The sequence below is a fragment of the Phytophthora infestans genome, genomic scaffold, assembly GCF_000142945.1.
Source record: "Phytophthora infestans T30-4 supercont1.17 genomic scaffold, whole genome shotgun sequence".
Classification (NCBI taxonomy): Eukaryota; Oomycota; class Peronosporomycetes; order Peronosporales; family Peronosporaceae; genus Phytophthora; species Phytophthora infestans.
Window position 1 is genome coordinate 775123 of NW_003303742.1, and position 26635 is coordinate 801757.

Genomic DNA, 26635 nt, shown 5'->3' on the forward strand with positions numbered 1-26635 from the left:
GTGGCTCTCACCCTTATCAACTCCTTGCTCGGTGCACGGGGTGCTCACCTCAGACGATAGCGACAACTCGTCGCCGGTCGAAGCCCTGCCGGCCGACACTGGAGGCATCAAGCGCGTCTCTGATCGAAGCATTCCGTCGTCACCTTGTTGGCTTTCCTCCGATGAACCCACCAGCCATCTCTGAGCTCTCTCCATCGTCATAAGCCTCGCATAGCTCTTTTGGTTCACTGTCGTCGCCAGACCGCGTAGTCTCATCGGTGCGTTAGCTCGACGTTCTTTCGGGTTGTAATCAAACCACAGTCGCTCTCCTCTCTGTCGACTGCTTTCATCAAACTTGTGCACAAACAGAATGAAGATGCGCATGTGATTCTTCATCCGGTTGACAGCTGTAGACGATCGAACAAAGGGACATCGCTTCGAGTACAGCGCGTACATCTTCGAGTGGAGCGTGACGGACCCACGTGGACATCGCAGCAGAGGGTACTTGGCCTCCACCTCGGCCCACGTTTGAATCAAGATGTTAACCTCCACTTCGGTCCAGGAAGTAACGTTCGGCATGGTGCGTTCGCTCTCGAAATGCCAAAGTGACACGAACATTCATTGATCCTATAGCCCCGTCCCATGAAAACTTCTCAATAACGTTGTGGGTACATGTATTGAAGCTAAGCTTACTCATTTACTACTCGCTACGACCGCGCGTGCAGTTGACGCAGCAAGGCGTGGAAGTCTTCTCTCTCCTGTTGCCGCTCCTTGTGCATCTGTGCGAATAGATCCATAAGTTGTTCTTGTTGCTTCCCCACCAAAGATTCCATAAAGTCCACATTCTGATTGGGATCTTCCGGCGGGTTGCGTTGGTGCAGGATCTCCAGCAACATTGCTTGGTTCTGTTTGCGTTCCTCCATCCTCTCTTCACGCAGATCGTGCATAAGTTGCTCGAAGCGGGCATTCTGGGCCTCTAGCAACGCTTCCACGACCTGTTCATCAACGTGCGCATCCTCGTCGTTGACGTCAGCAACCGAACTCTTCGATTCTACATCCTCCGCGTCAGACGCGTCGGAACGCGAGGGACTGGGCGACCGCGGCGCTGAATCCAGCGAATCCTCCGACGATACCGACGCGTTGCGAGGTTTCTTCTGGCCACGCTTCCGTTTGTGCCCCGAGACCGTCACTCTCCCCAGTACCTCCTCCTTCGCGAGTACAGCTCGTATCTTATTGTACGTCTCACGGTCGATCTCACAGCCCACACGTTGACTGGACTTGGGGCTCACGAGCTTCCGTTGCAAGCGGAATCGCTCGTTGAACGTGTGGTCGAACCAATCCGAGCCGTCCAGCTCTTCCAGCTGAGTGACACATTGGCGGATGAAGTTGTACGAATGAATGATACAGCGTTTCTTGGCCGTAATGGACCCCACCGTCGTATCCTGCGGGCCTCCAAGAGCCACGAACTTCTGGCGGATCAGCCAGTTGGGCAACTTAACCTTCTCGTCCGGCTCGTTGCCGTAGTCGATAAAGTCGTCCACAGCTTCTTGCCATGCGTCGACAAATAACGCCCAATCGCGTGTCGTCCACGCGCTTTTCGGAGTGTCGACAGCGTCCGCTTCCTCTTCCGGTTCGACGTTTTTCTTGCTACGTTTCAACTGTTTCGGCTCCTTCCTCTTCGTCTGCTGTGGGGCTTTCGAGCCACCGTTGCTGCCACAGAAGCGGTCGAGTCGGCGGAAGAGCTCCACACTCAGTACAGTCATCCCCTTCTCCTTTTTCGTGTGCACCCGACGCAGTTCGTGCTGCTCGGCGGCCGACAGATCGAACCACCCGAGGGCTCCTTTTTTGAGGTTTTTCTTGTTGGTGGACACAATGAGGCGGTACGACGTGCACAGTCGATGATGCTGACGGGTTACCGACGATAAACTGCGTTTGTTCGAGCCCGAGATGGCGCAGAACCGCGCGTGCAGCGTGGCGCGTTCCCCCGTGGAGAGCAGTAGCCGGTCCTTCGGGTCGTCCACGACTTCCTCCCAGGCCTCAATCAGATGGAGCAATTCCTCTCTGTCCCATGCCGAGTTGACACGAGCACTGGCATAAGCGGATGGCATGTCTACGCTCTTACAGACGCTGATAGTGACGACGGGGGGGGGTCTGGAAGTGACGGGGCGTCAACACTGAGGCTTCTGAAAATCTCACTGGCTACGGATCCGATTTGTCGAAAAATGATCGAGCGTACAAACATCAAGTGAAAAGATACTCTATATTTGGTTTTGTTCCGAATGATTTTTAAGGATTGGAAGTGGGGTACTTGATGCTTGACAATTGTCCTATAGGGTGAAAGGATTCAATGCAACGTCGAAATTGGAGCGACTAGTTACTACTAAAAGGATTCTTCCTGATTAATCCACGCACTTACTCAGTCAATCTTTGTGTTCTTGATCTTGGACGAGACGAGAAGTCCCTAGCTCTCGCAGCAGCACGCGCGCTTGCTCGCGTTCTTGGGAACGTTCTTCCTGCAATTGGTTAAACAGACCGAGTAGATGCTGACGTTGCTTCTCCACCAACGCTTCGACGAACGGTGACGGCTGATCCGCTTTCTGAGCGGACGCACTGCGCAGCTTCAGCGCTTCGAGGATAATCTCCACGTTGTGTTGACGTTCTTGTCGCCTTTCCTCCTGGAACTCGGTGAGCAATGCCTCAAACCGCTGCGTCTGAGTATCCAACAATCGCGTCATCCACTTGGCATCACTTAATCCGGTGCGACGACGTTTAAGGAAAGAAGTCGTCTGGATGTCATCAGCTGCCAGTTTCTTTGACCGAGGCTGAGAATTTGCACTTCGGCTTAAATTTTCGGATCTTTCATTCCGGATTGACGCGGCGTCATCCGACGATTCCTCTTCCGATTCTTCGGACGATTTCTCTGCAATAACGAAGCCTTTGGGCGGGCCCGACGAGTATTTGTCCTTAGTGGGTTTCCTTCCCATTTTCTTTCGAATCCCCATTTTTGTCCGTCCGAGAAGTTCGTCCAGTGTTGCAGGCGCGCGTGGTGCATCCGCAGTCGGAGTTAGCACGATCTGCTGTGCCTTGTCAATCTGGACGAGTCGCTGGTACATTTCCTTCTCAATGAAGACAGCCTGTTCGTTATGGTGTCCGAATCTTTTCTGTAAGTCCATCCGTTCCGCAGGGGTCATTCCGAACCAATTCGGACGATCACTCTGCGACGCCAATGTGCGGAGGACATTCCGTAGAGCTCGGAACGCCATCACGATGGCATGTTTCTTAGCACCTGTGGACTGGTTCGTACGGGGAGTACTGTTGTCGCCGCACAGCTCGGCATACCGTTGGTGGATCAGAGAGTTTAACCGGAGCCCCTCGTTCCGGGAAGCGAAAGACCCGGCGTACCCATTGTCCGCCAGTATCGTGACCACCTCGTGCCACGCCGACAAGAGTCGCTGCTCGTCTCGTTTCGACCATTTGGACGTCATCTTGACCTTACTCTTGCCCTTAGCTTTGGGTGGCGTGTAGTCCGTGTCCGTGTCTGTCTTCCGGCTTTTCCTCGGTGTATACTCGTCCTCCGACTCATTTTCCGACAACCCGTCGGAGTCCGAAGTTGCCTCTCGTTTAGATTCGCTTTCAGAGGTTTCTTTACGCACTGTGGCAACGGGTGACAACAAGGGTGACAGCTGTGGCGTCTCGTTCGGACGGAACATGGGCAAACCCGCGAGTGCCTCAGCTGCCGCCTTCATCTCGTCCACCATGGGGCGTTCCTGTCTTTGAGGCTGTATTTGGGGCGTTTCCGTCTGGACAGGGGGTGGCGGGGGCGCATCCTCGCAGATCCGACGGAGTAGTTCGTACTCATCCGGAGCCACGGTTGCCAGCTCCCCCAGTCGGCCGTTCATACGACGTAGACTATCCTGTTGCTGCGTCCGTAGTTGGAACCAGGTGGGGCGTCCAGCGCGCGTACTCTCGCCGTTGAACGCGCGTAGGAACAGGAAGGTTCGCACCAAACGCTGACGTTGTGTTTCCACCTCTTGGGCGGGCACTGACGCGCCGTCACGCGGCCGCAACGCGTCAAACTTTGCATACAGACGCTGTAGCTCCAGCTCCGTGAGCTCGTCACGGTCGCGAGGCGGGTCAAGCGTCTGCTCCCACGCCTGCAGTAGCGCCTGCAGCTCGTCGCGTCGCCACCAGTGCGCCATTCAGGAATTTCGGTTCTTCGGATGGAAAATCCTTGACTAAACACGTAAATTCAATCCCTCGCGAAAGTGATTTCACTTGAGGTTTGTACGTGAGGACAAGAGACTAAACTGTTTCGCTACGGTACTCAGAAAATCGCGGCGGTTTTTATTCACGGAATTGGGTGGTCGAAGATGGCGGCTGTACAAGTCTTCCCCGAGGAGAATGTGGACAAGGTGGAGGAGTTCACACGCGTGCGAGTGAACGGCAAAGATCTGAATTTGACCCTGCTAATGGTACGAACGATACTTCGTTTGAGGCGAACTAGTGTTACTTGTAACTTTTCAGTGTCTCTGAAGCCACATCTGACCCAACTATCGTCTTGTAGCAAGCCGATGAGCTCGCCCCATTGTTCTCCGGTGCCGCTTGGGCGGGTACGCTGCTGTGGGATGCCGCCGTGCACTTGGCCCGTCGTTTCCTGACGGATTATCGCCAGCAACTCGAAGATCCGAGCAATTCGCTGCGTGTCATCGAACTGGGCGCTGGAATGTGCGTTCAACTTTAAAGTTATTCAATTGAAGCGGCAACTAATAACGATAATAATACATTGCGTTTTGAATGCAGCGGCGTGCCGGGTATGGCAGCGCGAGTTGCAGGTGCTAAGCACGTGATCCTAACGGAACAGGACGAGCTGTTGCGACTGATGCACGTCAACCTGGCTGCCAACGCGGAGGTCCTGAATCTTCCAAACGGCGAGGAAGATGGCGACGAGAAAGGAGGGATCGTAGCGAGACCATTGAGCTGGGGCGTGCAGCAGACGAACGAGTATTTGGCTCAATATCCCGACGAGAAGGTGGACGTGGTGCTGTCGTGCGACTGCATCTACGAGCCGCTGTACGGCACGTCGTGGCGCGCACTGGCGCAGACAATGGAGCTGCTGTGCTTAGCGTACCCGAAGTGCATTGTCCTCATGGGCGTCGAGCGGCGTAACCAGGACGGCATCGACAAGTTCTTGGCGTTCGTGGATACAGACACCAAACTGCAGTACAGACTGGACGAGCAAACTTTCGGCACCAACAAGAATCGATTAGAGGTGTATTATCTAGGTCTGGAGACAGAATTAAGAGACTAGATCGACGGATCTGACTGAGCTTTTCTGCTCCGCTTTTACATGGGGCGGTGCCACACTTCCTCGCACTTGTAGGCCTTGGGTGTCACCTGAATGACCACGTGCAATGGGATGTTAAGAGTGGGGCATTCGTACGGAGACTTGTTGGTCAGGTACGCGTACAGCACACGCAGGATCGCCTGGTGCGCCACGATGAGCACGGGCTGGTCCATCCGCATGAGCTCAGTGATTACCGGTTCGAGACGGTGGATCACGTCCTGGTACGACTCGCCACGCGGGTACCGGTAGTGCAGCTTGTTGTTCTTACGCGCCAGATACTCCTCCGGCATCTCCTCGGCCACTTGCTCGTACGTCATACCGTCGCAGATACCGGCATCGATCTCGTCTAGCTGTTTCCACTTGACAATTGAGCGCCCACGGGCGGCAATACGCTCGACCGTCATTCCTGTACGCAGCATGGTCGACGTCCAGACGGCGAGTTCTGTGTCCGGCGTGGGGTAGTACGCGTCGATAAACCGGTCCAGCTGCTCCGCGTACTGCACTCCAAGCGGACTCAGCGGCGCGTCACCTCCAATACGCTTCTGTGTGTTGTACATGCTCTCGCCGTGACGACTGAGCCAGATCGGACGTGGCTTGAGGTTCAGATTGGCCATCAGGAACATGATACGCGACTGCAAGTAGCCGTACACCTGGTTACAGAAGATCTGGCGTCCCACATCGATGATCTTGATGAACGGCGCGCCCTCCAGGTCAGCAGCGAGCGGTTCGTACAGCGACTGGTAGTGGTTGATGCGGTTGTTGTAGTCTGCAGCTGCCTCCTCCATCGTCTGACCAGCATAGTCGGCCGAGTTGAGCTTCATCTCGTTGATCGAAGACGCGATGAGGTCCGGATCGTCGCACACCGACTCGATGAACATCATCTCGCACTTGTAGCGCTCATGCACCTCGTTCAGCAGCATCTGGCGACGCTTACGCGTGACGTTGGTGGCGTCAAAGATGACGCAGTCGCAGTCATTGCTCTCCAGCGCCGCGATCGAGTCCTCCAGACACTGTTTTGACAGCTCCGTGCGGATCTGGAAGGATTCCTCGTTGAACGGGTCCCAGAACGCGTGGTTCACGTTGGAACCCACCAGTCGGCGGCGGTATTCGCCCGTGTTAAACGTGCGCGACTGGTGTCCCATCCACGTCAAGTGACGCGCTAGAATGTGGCCAATGTACGTCTTCCCGCGGCCAGGAAGCCCCACCAGGAAGATCATGAGTTTGCCGCCACTCCGTTGCTGCGGAGCCGTCTGCTTGGCCGTGTGGGGGCCTCGAACCAGCACGGAGCGATGGCCACCTAACTGCGCGCGAGTGTTGTGCTCGTGCGTCACTAAATCGCCGCCAAAATGCTGCGTCGTGGCTGCTAACAGCACGGACGTGGCGATGTCATCGATGTAGTTCGTGTACTTGGGCGTAGCTGCGGTCGCCACGTCTGCAGCGACTAAGGTCGAGCCGGACGCGGCGTGACTGAGGTTTTCTTCGCTCTTAGACCGCGTCAACGTCCCCGCTCGAGGTCGCGGCAGTGTGACGTTGTGGCTGCTCATACGCCGCTCACTCACCTCGATTCCGTACTCAGAGTCCTCCATCTCTTGCGGTTGACGAGGCGCTGTAAGGGGCGTCGACCGGGTGGTCGGGTCCGGTCGCTTTTGGTGGCGTATCTTGGAGCTGGGAGAGCGCGCTTTCTGCACCGGGGAGTTCTGTAGACGAAGCTTCATGAGCTCCTCACTGGCTATAGGGTTCATGACGGGCAGCCCTTCATTAGCGTCGCGGATGATGGTACGGATAGTACGTTGCAGAGGCTTCTCCTTGGTCTGAGGATCCGCGTTGGGGGCGATCTTGATAAAGTTGTTGAGGTTTCCGTACTCGTCCGGGGCGAACGTCACCTCCGGATCGTATTGCCAAGCCCCGTCTACGCAGAATTTGAACAGGTGAGTACCTACAGGTAGCCACAGTTTGACACTGAAGAGAGGGGGCTCATTCTCCGTGGTTTTCTGCTTTTTGAGAAGGATCTGAGAGCCCCAACTGTATAAAATATCAAGTTAGAAACGAAATTGTTGGGTACAATGTTATGGTAGTGTGGGTGCGTACTTGTTGAAGCTGCCGGTGACGCCGACGGATTCACAGGGGCGAGACCACTCGATGACGGCCGGATACAGATGCTCCGCTTCCTCGTGCACGTTCAACAGCGGCGTCTTGGGGGCGTTGGCGGCCTCCACGCGTACGTTGATGGGGGAGTTGAGGGACAAGGGGCTGCTACTGCCGTCAGCGTCGTTAGCTACGGGGGAGGACGCGTCCAAGCTCATAGTAAGACTTGAGCGTGAGGATGCCGTTTCGATTCTGGGTCCGGATGAGGATGGTATACAGTTGAAGCAGATTTTTTCTATCCGGATAATTCAGGGGTGGACGATGCACTGGCATTGTTTTGTCGACAAACGCCATACAAACGAACGAACAGCCACACAAACAAACGAAGATACATCCGATTTACTTGCAAGGAGGAAAATCTCAAGCTTTCTTTCGTTTCCGCTACGGATACCTGAAGAGTATTTACCAGCTCAGATTCGTGGCAGCTCGTGTATGAAAAAGGTTTAGATTTCTAAAAATAAATTTCTCATTGAGTTAAGAGCTCACATGTTGCTGAAAATTCTTAATCTTGTTAATTATAAAAAGGAATGGAGCTTCGTAGGCTGAGATAGCATGGATTGATTTTGCACTAACGTTACGTACTTTAATTACTAGCAAAGTTTCTGATTGTATTTAGCTAAAAAACAAGACCGTTTTCATTGTATTACCGGTACACGGTCACAGTGCTGCTATTTTAGTGAGCAATCACTTTCACCTGGTCGTTTTTTGTAAGGCACTCGTTATTTCGCCCGATTCATGTGAAAGAGCCAGGCTCACGGTCCCCAACTACATCCGATCGATGACCGACAGTGCCCGACTCAATATAAGAGCCAGCTGAGCAATCGTGTGAAGCGCATGGCTGCTATACGTTTATTCGGATGCGAAAGACTTAGCACTGAGCGTGTGAAGAGTCTTTGCGGGATTCTGCAGAGTGTTCTACGCTGATAATGTGTGGCGGTACGTACAAACTGTAAGGGCAAACACAAAGATTGACTTGTTTAAAGTGTTAACTAAGCGCACATGCAAATGTATCTGTAACGTAGATACTGAAGTTCCTTTCTGGATAGCATGCAGAGACATTTTGCACCGGCAATCTCTTCAAACGCCACAAGGACGTAGTCCACAATTATAGCTGTCGACTTGAACCCCAAGGTCTGTATGGTACGGGCGGACTTGAAACTTTTGTGGGGCGTAGTCTGGTAGCTGCACTAGAAGGGCCTCCGTGAGTGCTCGGACTTTAATTGCATAGGTCGAGCCCATTGGATCGTAGACAGCCGCCTCCGCCATTTCCAGGTCCAACGATATGTCGCACCAATGGTTTTTACTGCAGCATACGGGGATGAAGATTTTCTCATTCGTGACACTGGCGAAAACATCAGCAAAAACGGCGGCAATCCCTGGCATTGCTTCGCCTTCAACAGAGCCGATTATACTTGGATCCACGATGATTACATCACTTCGTGATCCAAACAGTTTAGCCATAACGATGTTCATGGTGTCTTCACTAAGGCATGTTTTACCTACAAGGTCCAGAATTGCTGCCTGCATATTATACAATAGTTAATCAGATTAATTTGATGAAGCAGGCAAGAGATGGGTTTTTACACCTTTCTGGAAGACACAGGAATCGCTTTTGCTTTCGTCGTCACGTCTGGCTGCTCTTGCACCCGAAATGAGGATGACATAGGCAATGAAAAGTCGACGGTGTTCACCCACTTCGTCATTTTTTTCCCACTTGGTTGATGGTCTTCATCGCAGTGTGCAAAGACTTCATAGTCCGCATCGTGCTTGTCAAGTACACGCCGAAGCCAGGTATATCGACGACCAGATCTTTTTCGGCAGTACCTTTGTGCTTTGACTGGAATGCTGTGACGTTTTGGTTGCAGATGCTGATTTGTTCAGGACGCGGTATGCGCGTGATGGAGGCTGGAGGGATAATAGGCTTGGTTGGTGGTAGCGATGGTATCGTTCGTATGGTCGGGGCCTTGAACTTAGTGCCGTACTCAAGCACCTTAAACTTGTAGAGAACTGCAGCCGCAGATGCACAGGTAGCTTCGCCCGACAGTGCGGTTTCTACGGATGCTAGGCTCAGGTTCAACGAATGAAGCTCAGAGTCTTCTTGAGCAACAGCAACCGCCTTCTTACGTGCCGCCTTCTTCGCTTTAGCAGATTGCTTTAGGCGTCCTCTCGATCGTGGTGGGCTCGCAATAACGAACGTCGTATCTTCGGTTGCTGTTGGAAGAGTTCGCGAAGTCCTCGACTCAGACCCGACTGGGACTGATTGGCCCGATTCATGTGGAGGCTCAGACTCAGACTTGACTGCACCCGATTGGCCCGACTGCGGTGAAACGCCACTTGGCTCGTTGAATAGGCCGACTTCTTCAGGTTCTGATACTAGATCGGTAAGCAACTCATCGCCACTCGTGCTGTGGGCATGGCCAGTGAGAAGTGGCTGACGTGGTTTCCTCCCAACAGCAGTCTCTGGTGCGTGGGTAGTACTACATACTTGTGTAAGAGGCACCAAATATCGAAAAGCTGCCCACTCGTTTGCGAAAGCTCCAGCTGGTTTGTTTCTTGAATAGGATCTTCAAATTTACCATCCTTGAACCGACCAACCACTTCTTGGAGATATTGCATTGCCTGTCGATACTGGGTCATACCTAGACCAGCCATCGCGTCACAGATCTCCGAGGCAATGGGCAATGCTTCTCGGAACTTTCGAATCGAATCCCAAGGGCGCTCGCGCCCAGGAAGAACAGTCTTCACCTCAAATGAGCTGGGCTCATTTTCAGCACTACTTGAAGTGCTATTTTCCAGTGCTGAACGAACGTTTGAAACCAACCACCGCTTGTTTAATAGTAGCGTCGGGATAATTGTTTCTTGACCAAGAGCTTTGCGAAGGAAGAAAACGCGTCGGCATAATAACAAACGCGTGCTCATAAACAAACATGAGCAAGACCAGTCGCGCTTGGTGACACAATATTCAGCATTAAGCTCATCCAGTGCGTCATCATCTTCACACACACTCTTGATGAAATACACCCCAGGGCAACATTCGTAAAAGATATACGCAGTCGATCCAAGGGCATACGAATAATGCATGTGGATGAGCTCACACGCGTGTTCGCTCACAATGTTTGCAACCAAGGACATCTCACTGTCATACTCAGGATGGTGCACGACCACAGTTTTGTAGATCTCCGAGAGAGACAATTTTTCTTGCAGAGTTTGGTAGTACATTATGGACGCAATGCATTCGTCCACTGCCATGAAGGAGTCCACCCATTCCTTGAGTTGTTTCCACGAAGCTTCCAGCCGATTGTTCGTATTGTTACCAAGTGTGACAGTATTCTGACGTTTATACGCACACCACTGTCCACGACAATTATCCCAATTCCTCCGAAAGTACGCAACAAATGGGTGCTCAACGTCCGATGCCGACGCACTCCCGACGGGAGACCCGACTGCACCCGACTCACTCTCGACTCCACCCGACTCACTCCCGACTACGGCAGCTCCACTAAGTTCCACCGCTGGCTGAGCGTCGCTTGACGCCACGTCAGTAGGCGTTGTAGCAGAGAACCCAATCGAAGCAAGATGGATCATATACTTGAAGTGCTTCTCGTATTCCGCCTTCGTCTTCGCATACACAAGCAAGCTCACCGCCCCTCCAAGCTGCTCCTTCTGGGTCTTCTAGAATCCATAATCCGCAGATGCAATTTCTTCGCGTAGATACTTCAACACATGGAACTGACATAGCAGCACAGTCACACTAGTAAAAGCTTCTTTCAAGACAGAGAGCTCCGTAAAATCTTTGTCCACCAGTACACATTGCAGCCTCGACCACGCCGGATTGTTTGACTTGAATTCTTTCAGGGCCGTGAGCAACGTAGCGTACTGCTCATTCTGAAGAAGCGCGTGTTGGATAAACTGTCCCTTGCCAAAGGTATCATGAGCCATAAAAGAAAATACTTTGTACTTGGATCGATTAGTTCTGTGCGTGGCATCAATCAGTAGAGCTTCAGGGAACTGTTCGTACAGTAATCGCATATGTCTGGTCTGGAGCGTGATATACGTAGTTACTTTCTGGAGAATAAAAACAGGTTATCTAAATAATTTGCCCAAAATTGTAGCAAACAGGTCATTTACCTTCTTGTTGATATCGTCAAGAAATATTCGACCAGCATTACCGGTTTTGTCGCCGAACTCCTTCATCCATTTTTTTCAGGCGCTTCTCGCTTGAGGATGAACCGTCTTTTATCTCTCGCGCTTTCAGTTTGCGAACCAAGTTGTGTACGTCTTGCGAGTTCGGATTGCTATTATACTTGTCTGTGATGAACCTCAAAATACCTGTCTTCTTGGCCCCATACCGACGGAGCACGTCAACAGTTTGTATGGCGCCATCAGTCAGCGCTACCCGCTTGGAAGAGTGGGCTCTGAAAGAGTTTTCATTTTTGCCGATGGCTATGCTCCAGCCGACAGCGTGTGATTCATACTGCAAATGTCTGGTTGGCCGAGTCAACTAACTGCACACAAGCATTTATCTACGTAACATGATTACCCGATTAGCATCAGATTACACCCGACTAGACCCGACCAAAGAATACTTGCCTTTGCCTGGCAACCCTTCGCTCGAGTCTCTTGACGTAGTCTCTTCGAGGCTTGAGACTTATAGGATCCAGCGTGAGTGCAGATGAATGTTCTGGAATACTGCACCCAAGACTTGGGGATTAGTGGTGCCTTTGAATGCTGTTTTCGAATTCGCTCGTTGCGCTCAGACACTGTGGTGTTACTGCGACTCCAGAAGACCTATCGTTGATACACAAACAGAATTGGTAAGCACCTAACGAGAAAAATACAATGATCTCAACGTTCTCATCGTTACCTGAAATGTTTGGGCTGAATAGGCCGCCAAGTACTGGTCAAAGGCTTCCCACGACGAAAACTCAACCTTGTTTGGCGATGCGGCCAACACACGACTGGGTCCACCACTTTCGCTTGTGCTGCTAGTAGACTCCGGAACGTCTGAAACACTCCGAGCCCCCGACGAGCCGTCTTTCGCCGAATCAGCACTACTTGCGGCGGGCGTTGGCAACCAGATGTCGTCCTGGGAGTCCTGGGATCTCTCAGACTCACCACTGTCGCTCTCTTTTAACGCAGCGGCCCCCGTCAGCGGCCGCTTATGGGCTGCACGCACGCGGAGATCCATTCAGCCCCGTACGGTTCCCGCTCCCCCTTTCGAAGTTTTGGGGCTGGCAGCGCACTGATTCCAACGGGTATACGCAATATACGCCGTACGGATGTAGCTCATCGGAAAGGAGCCGGGGATTGTGCAGGGGAAGGGTAATCTAGTCGGGTGAAATACTCACTGTCTTTTTGTAATACCAATTCGTAATTTTTAATAGTTGTCAGTTTGCGTACTGTTGCGGGTTTGCTGTTTTTTGCGCTTCCACAGCTGGAGGCCCACTTCTCTAAAGTTTTAACTTTCACGAGCCGTAAAACTATACACATGTATTCTTTTGAGCAACAAAGCAGCCAACCTTAAACGAGCGAATATAAAGCTCTTCAACTAAAAGCAATACCGGTTCTAATAAATTATAAATGCATAGTCGAAATTTCGCCCTTTTATTAAAGAGAGTGAGTACTGCGCCCAACTGGGTTTGGGTTATACCGGATCAAATTTTTCGACTGGCTCTCGCGATATCCGTCCGGAGGTGTAGTGTATACTGTACTGTATACCCCTCAAACACCACTCATTTCGAGCAGAGCGTAAAAATGCCCCGCGACCTGCGCGTCAAGGCGCTAGTGAGAACGCCCCTCCGGCAGCACAGCAGCAGTATGGGGAGTAGTGTCTCGGAGTACAGTGCATCGGCCGTCTCCAGTGATGGGGAATGGGTGGATTCTTCTGAAGAGGTATCGAGCACCACAAACATCGGGACGTCGAAGTCCAAGCAGGGGCGGTCAGAGCAATTGGATCGTCCCAGGAGCGTTCAGGACGCCGAACATGATGACATGCAGCTTGAAGTGGTAGCCCCGCGCCTGGAGCGTTTTGAATTCGAATCGTGGGACGATTTGGACGCGTATTTGGTCGAATACATGAAGGCAACGTACCAGGTATGATAACGATGGAGATGGAATCGACTGTGCTCGTATACTGACTTCAGAACTCACACTATTATCTGTACAGAACTTTCGCGTCCGAGCGAACAACACGGTTGCTTCCAGAAACAACAAGATCCGCTCGTCGGGCTCCAAGCAACCCTTGTTGCCGGTCGAGTGGGAGAACTACGGCAAAACGTTTATCTGCACGCATTCGGGGGTATACAAGCCGCGAGGGAAAGGGAAAAGGAAGAGGCTGCAATCCAGAGCAATGGAGTGTGGTGCTCAGGTACGATATCTGGGCCGAGTTGGGCGTTATGGATTTGAGCTGGGCACGCATCTCGCCAGTTGGGCAAAATATGTGCCAGTATGTTCAGTTTTGGCTTACAAGATATTTAATTGTATTCATTTCTATTATCGATCAACGCGTGTGTCCAAGTAAAGGATGAATCCGTTCCTATCTTTGTTTTGAGAATTACTACTGCTCGCTCGATCCACAACCATCACATCAGCAACGCCCCAGTTGGGCTCTGGAACGGATCAGTTGGGCTCTGGAACGGATCAGTTGGGCTCTGGAACAGACCGGATCGGAATGAGTTGCGATCGGTTGACAACTCAAACCGACCAGGTTCACGAGTCCACCCAGGTTGGTACGCCTCTTGAGGCCAACACAGCTCAAGGACGATCTGTCAATCTAGAAGATTCTAACGATTCCTTTGAGATCCAAAGTCCACCTAAACCAAGAGGGCGGCCGAAACAAAAGCCCAAAGCTGTCAAGGCTAAACGAAACCTGGCAATCACGATGGTTCAAGAAGATTTGGATATGCACAAGAGCAAACTCCGTCTCCAAGCGCTGTATGAAATTCTCGATGGAGCTGCAACCTAAATTCTTCGCATAAAAAGTTGACCCACTTCAGCCTCTTCAAATTCCTAACAAAGCCCAAACCAATCATCGCTTACGAAATTGCAAAGTTGCCTGCAAGCAAACCGCTGATGAGACCTGAGGACATAAGCAGAGTGTTCTCAATGGATTTGATTAAGAAGTGTATGGCCAAGGTGAGTGCCTACCAGAAGAAACACGCTGGAGTACGAGAACTCGATATTGCGCTTAAGATTGTTGGGCTAGGTGTCTTTGCAAACTCGACAATCGCCCTTATGAAAAAATGGCACCGTGCCCACGAAACGTTGAAGAAGATCGACAGCACGTTGAATTGGTTGAAGCAGCTAGACTTCTCGCGTTTAAACGCTTCAACATATTCGATAGAAGATGATCCTGAACTACCGGAAAAACTCAAGGCTATTCCTCTCTTTTCAGCGCAGGTACGTATCAATCGTCTTACTATACTTTTGAAAAATAATTATACTAATGCATTGTTATGTTGGCTTAATAGGCACAAGTGCTGGACCTTACTGCGAAAGAGTGTTTATCCTACGAAATAATGCACTTGGTGTTTTCCAAGAGGTTCGGCCTCAATCCCAACGTGACTATATTCGACTCGAAAACCCTGGGGGTCGTAGTGGACGGAAAAATCTTGGCGGACCCCGAAACTATACGCAGAAATCTGGCAGGCTTTTCGAAGGAGATTTTTTTGTTCCCTGTGAATTGCAACGGGAACCATTGGTGCTCTGTGATGATGAACCTCGAGAAAGGGAGTGTAGCTATCTAAGACTGTAGTTCATCTTCCCATTTGATTAGTTTTCGTGCCGTGGCCCAGACACTGATCATGCTACTACCACAGTTAGCAAGACCGCGGCCACGAGTACACACGTACGAGTCCGGACTTGGCGTTCAAGTGGACAGCTACAACTGCGGTGTTTACGTCCTACTGGCGTTTGAAGTGTTCTGTGGAGGTGAGCCACTTGGTCACCTAGACAAAAATTTTTTTACAGTGTTTGAGATACAGATACTTGCACATGTGCATGCAAGCTTGAGCAAGGAAAATAGACTTAGTTTAAGCGTAATACATTTTGTTCTGGTCGTTATGATAATTGTGGTTGTTACTATTAAGAAAACAGTGAAGGACACATCCGGCGATAATTAAATCTCGACAAGTGATCCTTGCGACTCTAGTACATGTCATAGGGCGAGCTCTGTGGTACTCCCAACGCTAAGTCATTCACCACAGACCCGTCTAAGTACGACACCGCATCTATCCGGGTATACGATGAGGGTGTATAGCCCCCTAACTGGCTTTACATAGATCTGTACTCCGTTTGGGAGCTAGTTTGTTTTCCTTACTGGGCTCGCTTGGGCTTAAAGTGGGCGTGATAGGGAACAGGAGTCTCGTCTCAGGATTCTCATACTCTCGGAGGATAACGTTCCTCTAGCGCAACGTGCTGAGTCACCCCGTCACAGTGGTGTTATATTAAGAAAACAGTGAAGGACACATCCGGCGATAATTAAATCTCGACAAGTGATCCTTGCGACTCTAGTACATGTATGGGCGAGCTCTGTGTCTCCCAACGCTAAGTCTCACCACAGACCCGTCTAAGTACGGCACCGCTCTATCCGGGTATACGATGAGGGTGTATAGCGTCCTAACTGGCTTTAATGATCTGGGCTACGTTTGGGAGCTGTTTGTGTTCCTGATGGGCACGCTTGGGCTTCTGGTGGGCGTGATTGGGCGCAGGAGTCTCGTCTCAGGATTCTCATCTGGGCGCAGGAGCACGTGCCATTATTAAAACAAGGAGAGGGAACGCAAGTCAATCGGACGAGCGTATAGTGCACCAAGTACGGATACTAGTTAGCTAGGACTAGGTTTCCGAGTAGTGACACGCCAATGCTGGCGCAGCACTAGAAATTTGTAAGGGGTGTGCCACGTCAGTCTGGTCTCACGAGTTTTGTTGCAGAGCTCACTGTCGCATTTGTTGATTGCTCGTACATGTATAAAACCCAAGGCAGCCAAGTGACAATGGTACTATTTATACTACATGTATCATGTTCAGGTCGATAATGAGGCGGGGGTTGCTTTGTTTAGTCAATCTGCGACGGGAGACACTATAACCGCAAGATATTCCTTCGTCACAGGCCTGTACGAGTTAACTTGTTGGTGAGTTGCTGTTCTTAAATATGGCGCTGACTCAGAGTACGAAGTACGTGCGTAGTTTCTTGGAGCTGCCGTTGATAGACAGCAGCGTATGATACTCGACTTTGAAGCCATGTCCGGGGGTCTCCTTGTTCATACTAGCCCACGTGCTCTCGCTGATATGAATGCGGCCAGGTACACCGCTACTCTCCAAGAAGTGCGCAATGCTCACCGTATCACCGAAAAGATGATACCGAGGGTCTTTACTGCCCACGACGCCTGCCAACACTGGACCCGAGTGTACCCCAATCCGGATATTCAGGTCTGGTACACCACAGTTACATCTCAACAGCGGCAGCGCTGCGAACATGTCGGTGGCAGCAGTCACCACCGCTAATGCATTATTGGTTTTCACTATGGGACACCCACCCACCACAAAATAGGCGTCTCCGATAATCTCCACTTTATACAGCACCTCTCGCTCTGCGATCGTATCGAAGCGTGTATACATATCGTTGAGGAACTGTACGAGCTCCATAGCCGAAACTTTGGACGAATAGGCGGTGAAATTCACCATATCGGTGAATAACACAGTCACGTTATCAAAAAAATCTGCGATGGTGGTTTGTGGGTCCTCCTTGAGCTTGTGCACGATAGTCTCCGGTAGTAAATTCAGCAACAATTTGGTGATTCGAGCCTCTTCTTCCACGAGTTTCTGCTTCTGCGAGTTGAGCGTAATGTCGCGATAATGGTTGATACGTTGTTTAAACTCGGAATTAAACACGACCCACGCTTGGCCCGCAAAGAACATGAAAATGTAGAGCGCATTGCGCAACACACGGAGCTGCGTGACGTTGATTTCCCATCCAAAGTACGGCGCGATCAGGAGATTAGCGAGTAAATATAACGCTAAAATTTCAAAGCCATTAATCACGCGAAGCAGGAAGGATACGTTCGCAAAGTAGCATTGATACAGCGCCAGTGCACTCATGTAGGCGTGGCCCAGAGAGTTGGTCAGCAGACTTTCTGTGCACAATATCATTGCCACGACCCAGACGACCACCACCGACGCGACTTGTTCGTAATTGCTGAAAGCTGGCGAAAAACTGTGCAGTAGAAAAGCCAGCATGACGGGGTACATGATGCAGAAGTTGAGTAGAAAAATGAGCTGACTCTCGTCGAAAGAGCGCACCGTGGACAGGCGGATGGTCTGGTAGAGCGTCAAAAACGGTTTTAGGACCAGGAAGACCGTCACGGATAAGCGGAGGAAGCGCAGCCAGCGAGCTCGATTTTCCACCCGGTAACTTTCCTCGAACTCGAAAGCTTCTTTCGTTAAGCTACGGAAGCCTGGGCGATTGCCGTGAACTCGGAACAACACCTCGGTACGCGTTAATCCCTTGGGTAGCGTCATGATTGTGGCACTGAAAGCGGAGTTTTCGTCGTTTCCAGGGTCTCCGTTCGCGTCGATATCTTCGACGATATCGAAGATATTTTCTCGGAAGAGTGATCTACGTACAGTGGCAATTTGACTCAAACTGTGGTTTCTAAGCGCACTCACGGTTCCTCGTCGTTGAGCTAGACGTGAAGGTGCTGAGGGTGACGGAGGCTGGTCAGCTAACGCGAGTAGCGATTGGGGGGGCGAAGATGCCATTGAAGTGTCTGGAATTGGCGGAAGCTTCGTGCCTTCCGGTAGCTGCATGATGGAGGGTTTCCGTCCAGCTGCTGGGGCTAGAGACAGTAAGTCGGCCATGGTTTTTTGTTTATTCGCAGCGTCGAGAGCTCCCAATCGACTCGTGCGTCTCGGTTGGCGCGCGTTCGGTGTCTTTGAGGTCGTTGGTAGAGGGGCTAGAGTTTCCTCACTAGGATTAGATTTCGTGGTATCGGATGTATCAGTTTTGGTGTGTTCCGGGATAGCGTTAATGTTGGACACGGGTAGTCGAGTCGTGCGTCTTCTTCCTGTAGTAGGAGTACTCGGAGAAGGGTCCACAACCACGTCGGATGTACCTTGTTCCCTCGTAACTACTGACGCTGGTGGTACGATGTATCCGCCCTTGCCACGTAAGAAATACGTGTCCATCTCTCCTCTTCCTTTGACGAACACTTTACCTCTTAACGCAGTGTGAAACTTGTGGTAAATGGCGTTATGAGTCGCCTCCGTGATCTGAATCTGGCCTGGTAAATTCGTCGTCTCCATACGTGAAGCAACGTTCACCGTGTCTCCAAACAACTTGAAGCGAGGGTTCCGGATCCCCACCACACCAGCCATCAGCCCCCCAGTGTTTATCCCCACTCGAATATTAAGATTCGTGACCATATGGCCCCAATTTTTACGTGCAATTTTCGCACTAACTTCAGGAATGCATCGGATCATATCTAACGCCAAATTTGCGACGAGCTCAGCGTGGTTATGGATCACATCGGGACAGCCTCCGACGACCATGTAGACGGCCCCAATCGTCTCCACTTTATGCACGTGATGGACATCTACAAGTTTGTCGAATTTGTAAAATAAAATGTTAAGTAACTCGACGACTTGTTGAGGTTGCAATTTGGACGAGAAGAGGTCAAAGTCGCACACTTCAGCGAATAAAACCGTCGCTTCTGCGTATTCATCCGCGATAAGCTCTCGTCCACATTGCAGCTGCACGACTATCGATTCGGGCAACATACTGTTAAGTAACGCTTTGGATCTGGTTTCCTCCATTTTCAGCTGTTCTTGTTGTAATAAAACCATAAGTTCACTCATGTAGCTCACACGAATAGCGAACTCTCGAGACTGGCTTGGAAGTAAGATCAAGAAGAAAAACAGACACGCGTAGAGCGTCTCATTGGCGATTTCTTGTCGGCTAGAGGACGCAGACGAACTGTCACTGCCAGGGACGTACGCGAGCATAACCACGACGTACGTTGCTAAGTATCCAAGACAGAAAATCGACACGGGAAAGAACCGGATGGGCGTGCAGCTGTAGACGTACATGATGACGAGACAGACCCACGACACGCCATAGTCGTTTGTGATTTTATTGTACACGACCGGGTAGCAAGCCACCACGAAGATGCAGATCCACGTGAGCTTAAAATCTTCGTGATAAGGGTGTTTCCTCGCTCGAAAAAACGTTAAAAACAGTAACGGCAGCACAACCGCGAGTTTTAACACCACCACTATCGTGAATTTCGGCAGTTTAGTGCGCACCACGCCGTCTGCAGTGGCATTCGTACCGACACTGTAGTCTTCCCAGAGTACAACGTAGTCGTACACGAACGTCGAGATCATGAAGCCAATCAGCGTCAGCAGGCCGCGTAAGTACAGTTTACGCTGCGAGCTAGCGTAGTACTTTGCGAACGACTGTTCCATCTTGAGAATCACAGCCAGAGTGTTGATATTGATAAAGTACAGTGTGATGTGGTGGATGGCCACTTCGTCCATGATTTTAAGGAACAGAATGAGCTCGTTCACAGCTGTGGCTCTGGACACGGAGCTTTCTCTTGCGCGTTTATCCGCCGGGCTCTCGGGCACGACTTGAGACTGCAGTCGACGAGTTGTAAAGCCAGAAAAGGACGAGGAATTCAACAAATTGTCTCGAACTGTCTGGAACTTGTCCGGCGATGTGCCGGTACGATGCATGGGCTCGACTGCGGTTTTCTGTCGAGGAACGTGGCTCAGTGACGCGCTGAGAGGGTCCATCGGTTTGATACTTCCCGGCGGCAGCATGGGTACGTCAATACTGGAATCGATAGTCGAGAAAAGTCGGCCAGGAATAGTGGTCGAGGTCGTAACGGATCTCTGGGAATGTTAAGTTAACCGCGACTTGTCTCGACTCGAAACACTCGTGAAGATCGCTCCGTCGGTTCATCATGACGCTCAAGACGGGCATGTTGGTGGGCCTTGTGGGCTCGAAGGATATGGGTGTGTTGATCCAGATCCGAGCGTCCTCCAACACGTGCGTGGTCAAGCTCAACAATGGAACATTGAAGAAGAATGTGCCGCTAGAAGACGTGGAAGAGGCCAAAGATATGAGCGACACGAAGGAGAAGAAGTCGCCTATCATTCGACTTGGCGAAAGTGGATCCCCCGTAAAACCCACGAAACTCGCTTCTATGTCGGTTAAAACATTTGAGAAGGCGAAGACGCTGGAAGTCGGGGATCTCGTTAAAGCGAGATGCAATGGAGGCAGTCGATGGTTCCCTGGTAGAATCGCTAACGTAAATCGAGACGGCACGTACGACGTCGAGTATTTCGACGGCGAGATCGAGAAGAAGATGGCGCCGGCAGATGTCGAATCGACGTCGAAACTGGATAAAACGCCGAAACGTGACAAATTCCGAGTGGGTCAAAGTGTAAAAGCTCGCTATAAAGGTGGGAAAAGGCTGTTCTTAGGGAAGATTAAACGTGTTCATAGTGACGAAACGTACGATATTCTGTACGACGATGGAGACGAAGAGAAGAGGGTGAAGACGGAACATATCGAAGCCACGAGTAACGTGGAAAACGAGAGTGATGAGGATGAGAAATCCGGAAAAACGTCGTCGAAAAACCTCGCAGTGGGGACGAAAGTGCAGGCGTATTATAAGAAGGGGAGGCGTTTATTCCCGGGTAAAATCCGTCGTGTACGCTCAGATGGAACCTATGATATTGACTATGACGACGGCGAGATCGAGACTCATGTGGACGCTACGCAGATCCAAGTTAAGGAAGACGAAGAAAATCTGTTTGCGGATTCCGACGAAGACAAGAAGAAGCCGACGATTACAAAGAAGAAATTTATCGTTGGGGATCGAGTGAAAGCTTTTTATGGTAAAGGGAAGAAGTTGTTCCCTGGAAAGATCGCCAAAGGTCACATGAACGGGACGTACGATATCAAATATGACGACGGGGACTCGGAACTTCGCGTGGATTCGAGTTTGATCGAAGCGGTCGAAGACGAGAAGCAAATATCCACAAAATCTTTAGAAAATCCAAAATCCATGAGCTCGACAAAGTCACTGCGTGTAGGTGACACTGTGAAGGCGAAGTATAAGCGTGGCACACGTTACATTAAAGGAACAATCACCCGTGAGCGGATGGATGGCACGTTTGATATCAAGTACGAAGACGGCGATGTCGAAGAGCGCGTTGACATGGATTTTATCCAACGCGATGAGAGCGAAGATAAACCGAAGAAAAAGACATTCAAAGTAGGAGACGTTGTGAAAGCTCCTTTCCAGCGAGGAAACAAGCTCTTTCGAGGTAAAATCTCTCGTGTGCGAAGCGATGGAACGTACGACGTCGCCTTCGACGACGGCGACAAAGACACTCACGTTCCAGTGGATTTAATCCAGTCTGAAGAATCCGAAATCCACGATGAAAAACCGAAAAAAACTACCTTGAAAGTCGGCGATAACGTCAAGGCCAGATACAAGAAAGGCACGAAACTATTTGCTGGTACAATCACGCGAGTACGCAGCGACGGGACATACGACATCGCATACAGCGACGGAGATGTCGAGATGCGCGTTGATATCGACAAAATCCAAGTTCCAGAAAGTATAAAAAGTGACGACGATGATGAAAAATCTGGTTCAAAGAAGAATCCAAAAGTGGGAGATAAAGTGCGTGCTCGATATAACAAGGGGAGTCAGATGATCCATGGGGAGGTCACGGCAGTTCACCGTGACGGCTCGTGCGATGTCCGATACGAAGATGGCGACAAGGAGAAGAGAGTTGCGGCCAAGGACATCGAACTGGACGAAAGAGAGCAAGAACCGTCCAAAATTACGTTAAAAGTGGGGGATTGTATAGAAGCGAGCTACAAGAACGGGGCCAAGATGTTCCCTGGTAAGATATCTCGCGTACATTCCGATAACACGTACGACGTCACATTTAACGACGGAGACTCGGAGCGACGCGTGCCTCGTTCTCGCATCAAACCGAAAGCGATTGAGGATAATTTAGCCAAAAAGAAAAGCGGATTCGCAGTCGGAGATGTTATCAAGGCGAAGTACAAGAAAGGAACGAAATATTTTACCGGTAAGATATCGCGTCTCCGCTCGGATGGAACCTACGACGTTGCGTACGACGACGGAGACTCGGAAACTCACGTGGATGCTTCTCTTATCGTTAGTGCGGAGACGGAGACTGCAATAAAAGCTGCAAGTAAAGCGAAACGCTTTGAGGTTGGCGACGTGGTTAAAGCGCGATATAAGAAGGGAGCGAAGCTATTTTCCGGTAAAATATCCCGTGTGAGATCGGACGGCACGTATGATGTAAAATACGACGATGGGGACAGTGAAATGTACGTTGAAAGCTCGTACATCGAAGCTAAGGACACCACTTTGTCACATGATGAAGCAGACGACAAGAAGCCGGAAAGTTTTACTGTTGGGGATAAGGTGAGTGCGAAATATAAAGGCGGTTCCAAAAGCTTCCCCGGTAAAATCCGTAAGGTCCGAGTGGATGGCACGTACGACATTGAGTTTGATGATGGTGACGTGGAACAACGAGTGAAAAGCTCAGCTATAGAGTCGATTCCTGGCGCTAAACCGAAGAAGGTGGAGGCGAAGGCGAGCTCGGACAAGGAAGATATCTTCGGAGACTCGGATTCGGATGGTGAGACCAACAAGAGCGTCATATTCAAGGCTGGAGACGCTGTGGAAGCAAATTTCAAACAGAAGGGAAAGTTTCATCGAGGAGCAATCGTACGGACGAGGTCGGATGGCACGTACGACGTGGACTACGACGTCGGAGCCTCGGAGAGACATGTTCGTATTGCAGACATTCGGAAGATTGGTGGAAGCCAGGAAAGATGCGAAACGACAAAGAAGATCAAGGCGACGTCAGCTAAATACTCTTCGGATTCGGATCCAGAACCTTCTATATCTAAGTCGAAGCCAAAGAAGAAAAATCTCTCATCGTCGGATTCTTCGGATCACGAGAAACGCGTTCCGATTCAGAAAGGAGCCCGAGTTACGTATCGGAACGCGGAGGATTCAAAGATGCGACGAATTGGGGTCGTTCGGAAGATGCATTCGGATGGAAGCTGTGACGTTAAGTACGACAATGGTGACACGGCTAAGAGGGTGGCGGGAAAACTTTTAGTACAGTGTTCCGATTCGGAAGATTCCGAAGATGAACCACCCAGTCGAAAACACATGAAGACCAAAGAAGGTCCGAGTTTCCGGCGTCACGAACGCGTTCTGAGTAGCTGGAGACGTTCGAGTCGACTGTCCAGGCCGCGGATGACTGAGAAGTGGACAAAGGCGACGGTGCTCGAGAAAAATTCGGATGGAACTTACACGGTACGTTTTTATCCAGGATTCTTTTTAGTATTCTACAGTTTGATAATTAGATTTCATCGGGTTGATAGATTCGATACAGCGATGGGGTAGTGGAGGAAGATGCGCCTTCAGAAGCGCTAAAGTCGAGTAAAAAGAAGAAGGAAGAGTCCGAATCGGACGGAAGTTCAGGAACGAGGAGTGCTCCACGACGGGGAAAGAAACGAAAGCTGAAAGGGTACAGACACCACTCTGTTAATCACATCTTCGCAAGGATTATTAACAGTGTTTACAAACAGTGGGATCGGCACGGAATCTCTGTTTCTACTGGAGCAGCTTGCAATGACGGTTCGTACTCTCTACCTAATCCTTAGGAAAGGGATCCGGAAAACGACTAACGCTTTTCCCGACGTAGCTTTTTGAGGAAGGTGTTCTAAAGAAGAAACCGAAGCTGCAGCTTCTTCGTGGGGATGACAGTTCCAGTTCGGGTTCCTCCTCCTCCAGTTCCAAAAGTGGTTCCGGATCGTCCAAGTCAAGCAGCAAGAGGAACAAAGTGGACAAGGTACACGTAGTTGGTTACAACATCCGTTTCGTTGTTTTTACCATTTTTCGTATCTTTTACAGGTGTTAAAACGCCTTTTTGATTCCAGTTCCCTGCGAAACTACAAGAAAAGGTTCAAGGAGAACGATGTGAAAAAATCTGGTAAAATCTCTCGCAGTCGGATAATCTCGCTCGTGGAAGAGTTCGTATCCGCCTCCAAATGTACAAAATCCAGCGACGACAGCCACTCAGTCCGCCACCTGCTAACCGAGTGGTTCGCAACCCACGACGACCTCCGAACCCATCGTCACTTTGAGTTTAAAACACTCATGTTAGCGTTTGCGTACGCGAAATGTCGACTCGGAAAGCTCCGGATGGAGCAAAGTGTCGCGACGGTGCTGGAAGGAAGATTCGCTTCGTATCACGAGACTAAACGGCAATTAGAATTGTGGCAGCAGAAATTAGGATTTCGGATTTTTGAGACGCTCCAGAGGAATTTCCACGACCACGCGCTGCCGAACATGATCCCGTCGCGCATTCGAGTGTCCGAACTGGGACAAATCTTCGAGCACGTGGCACGGCAGGCGGTGCCCAATAAACCGCTGGACGTGTACTTACAACAACAGCAACTGTACCCTCATCACACGCTGGTACTGGCCGAGTTTTTATGCTGTTATTACCAACTTTATGGATCCGAAAATCCAACTACTGCACGTTATAGTGGCGCAGTTGAGCTGAGGCCGATTGCGTTTGTTGCGTCGTGTTTGTTCTCGAACGGTGACATTGTTTGTAAGCGTCACGGAGATCTAGTACGTCGTCTCTCTGTTGGGAGAACTCAAGCCCAAGCGGATTTAATTCTTGGATTTCGACAAGCCTTCGAGTCGCTATTAAGTACGGATAGTGAGAATCCACAGGAAGAACGGCTGCTAGACACGTCGCAGTTATCTGCATTTGCCGCTAAAGTATCCGCTGACCCGTCTCGGTTGGAACCTGCGCTGACGACACTTCGAAAACGCTCCGGAGCTGTCTCGTTAGTGGAAATCTACGGAAGCTGTGGATTTATTATTGATGAACTGACGTCTGCACCGACTATCCGGAATGCGGTGGATAAAATGAGAATGCGTGTGGATTTATCAGATGTACGGCGGATTATCGGACTGGTCAGGAATATTTGTGTGAAAATTTTGCGCTTCCCGAATAACGCAGATTATTGGAGAATCCGAGCCGATAACGCCGCTTTCCAGCAGAAGATTGGGCGTTTTGATGGCGCAACGAGTCTATTAGAGGCGGTAGGCTTCGTCGAACACCTGAAAACACATTACGAGCTACGAGGTGCGCGGAATTTTGAAGGAAAACGCGTCAGTGCACTCGAAAAATCCACGCTGGACTCGATACGGGAGAAATGTATCCAACTGGATGGCGAGTTGTCACTTTTCGACGGGGTCGAAAGTCTCAGCTCGATTCTGCAGAGAATATCCAAAGCGAGTGAGCACGAAGGCTGTCGCTTTACACTGGAGGAGTGTCAGACGACGTTGCAGAATCTGTCGTCGTATGTCGAAAATATCTTGAAAAATCCAAAGGATTCGAGATGTTGGCGGATCCGAGAAGCCAACAGCACTTTTCAGCGCCAAATTGGATATTTACCTTACGCTACGGAATTGATGGGGTCTATTGGATTTGAGCTCATGCAAACTTCACATGGAAACGTGTTCACACTTAGAGGAACTGGCATGACAGCGAAAAAATCGAAAGAGGAGTCACAAATATCTGCCAGTTTGTCAAATTTTGCGTTTTCCAGTGTCAGCAGTCAGATGGAGTGGTTTCTGTGGCGTCGGAAGCAAGAGATCGACAGTCTTTTGGACGATGAGATGCGCTATCTTCACGATATCGTTGGCCATTTCTCGCAATCTCAAAATACTACACGAGATATTATTACTAGTGAAAAAATCCAAAGTGACACTACACTAGATACCGCGCTTGTGAAGATGTATCCGTACGGGGACCAACGCCATCGAGACGTTCAACAAGTCTAGTATCCAAAGACAACAGATCGCCATGATGCGCGATGTATTCGACGCAATGGATGTAGAGCACAATGGATTTTTACTCGAAGCAGATTTTTCGCGCGTGTATGGAATCTCTTCTTCGCTTCCAGCTTGGTCGAGATTTGACGCGTTCGACATCGGGAAGGACGGAAAAGTGGATACTCACGACTTCGTGGCAGCTCTTGGGCCTCTGTTGGATCATCCGTACGAGCTGAAAACAGATAAA

General features: G+C 50.4%; 7 protein-coding genes across 7 annotated transcripts; 3 read left to right on the forward strand and 4 right to left on the reverse strand.

The window, feature by feature from the left end:
• Window positions 1–686: 686 nt before the first annotated feature.
• On the reverse strand, window positions 687–2087 carry PITG_09920 (uncharacterized protein; the record flags this gene model as incomplete). The annotated part of the gene is made up of 3 exons (XM_002902422.1): window positions 687–964; window positions 1061–1622; window positions 1737–2087. 3 exons carry the CDS (start codon window positions 2085–2087, stop codon window positions 687–689), a joined length of 1191 nt encoding a protein of 396 aa, XP_002902468.1.
• Window positions 2088–2399: 312 nt separating this feature from the next.
• Window positions 2400–4178, reverse strand: PITG_09921 (uncharacterized protein; the record flags this gene model as incomplete). Its single annotated transcript, XM_002902423.1, has 4 exons — window positions 2400–2727; window positions 2797–3521; window positions 3642–3746; window positions 3849–4178. The coding sequence occupies 4 exons, from the start codon at window positions 4176–4178 to the stop codon at window positions 2400–2402; spliced, it is 1488 nt and encodes a 495-aa protein (XP_002902469.1).
• A 171-nt stretch (window positions 4179–4349) lies between these two features.
• PITG_09922 (uncharacterized protein) lies at window positions 4350–5287 on the forward strand (the record flags this gene model as incomplete). The annotated part of the gene is made up of 3 exons (XM_002902424.1): window positions 4350–4451; window positions 4544–4704; window positions 4780–5287. The coding sequence occupies 3 exons, from the start codon at window positions 4350–4352 to the stop codon at window positions 5285–5287; spliced, it is 771 nt and encodes a 256-aa protein (XP_002902470.1).
• Window positions 5288–5293: 6 nt separating this feature from the next.
• On the reverse strand, window positions 5294–7626 carry PITG_09923 (6-phosphofructo-2-kinase/fructose-2,6-biphosphatase, putative; the record flags this gene model as incomplete). Its single annotated transcript, XM_002902425.1, has 2 exons — window positions 5294–7345; window positions 7412–7626. The coding sequence occupies 2 exons, from the start codon at window positions 7624–7626 to the stop codon at window positions 5323–5325; spliced, it is 2238 nt and encodes a 745-aa protein (XP_002902471.1).
• Window positions 7627–12000: 4374 nt separating this feature from the next.
• On the forward strand, window positions 12001–12714 carry PITG_09924 (uncharacterized protein; the record flags this gene model as incomplete). The annotated part of the gene is made up of 2 exons (XM_002902426.1): window positions 12001–12093; window positions 12355–12714. The coding sequence occupies 2 exons, from the start codon at window positions 12001–12003 to the stop codon at window positions 12712–12714; spliced, it is 453 nt and encodes a 150-aa protein (XP_002902472.1).
• Window positions 12715–16627: 3913 nt separating this feature from the next.
• On the reverse strand, window positions 16628–20284 carry PITG_09926 (guanylate cyclase, putative; the record flags this gene model as incomplete). The annotated part of the gene is made up of 2 exons (XM_002902427.1): window positions 16628–20098; window positions 20159–20284. 2 exons carry the CDS (start codon window positions 20282–20284, stop codon window positions 16628–16630), a joined length of 3597 nt encoding a protein of 1198 aa, XP_002902473.1.
• A 143-nt stretch (window positions 20285–20427) lies between these two features.
• PITG_09927 (uncharacterized protein) lies at window positions 20428–26026 on the forward strand (the record flags this gene model as incomplete). The annotated part of the gene is made up of 7 exons (XM_002902428.1): window positions 20428–20858; window positions 20910–23847; window positions 23916–24061; window positions 24123–24171; window positions 24239–24385; window positions 24448–25917; window positions 25970–26026. The coding sequence occupies 7 exons, from the start codon at window positions 20428–20430 to the stop codon at window positions 26024–26026; spliced, it is 5238 nt and encodes a 1745-aa protein (XP_002902474.1).
• Between the last annotated feature and the right edge of the window lie 609 nt (window positions 26027–26635).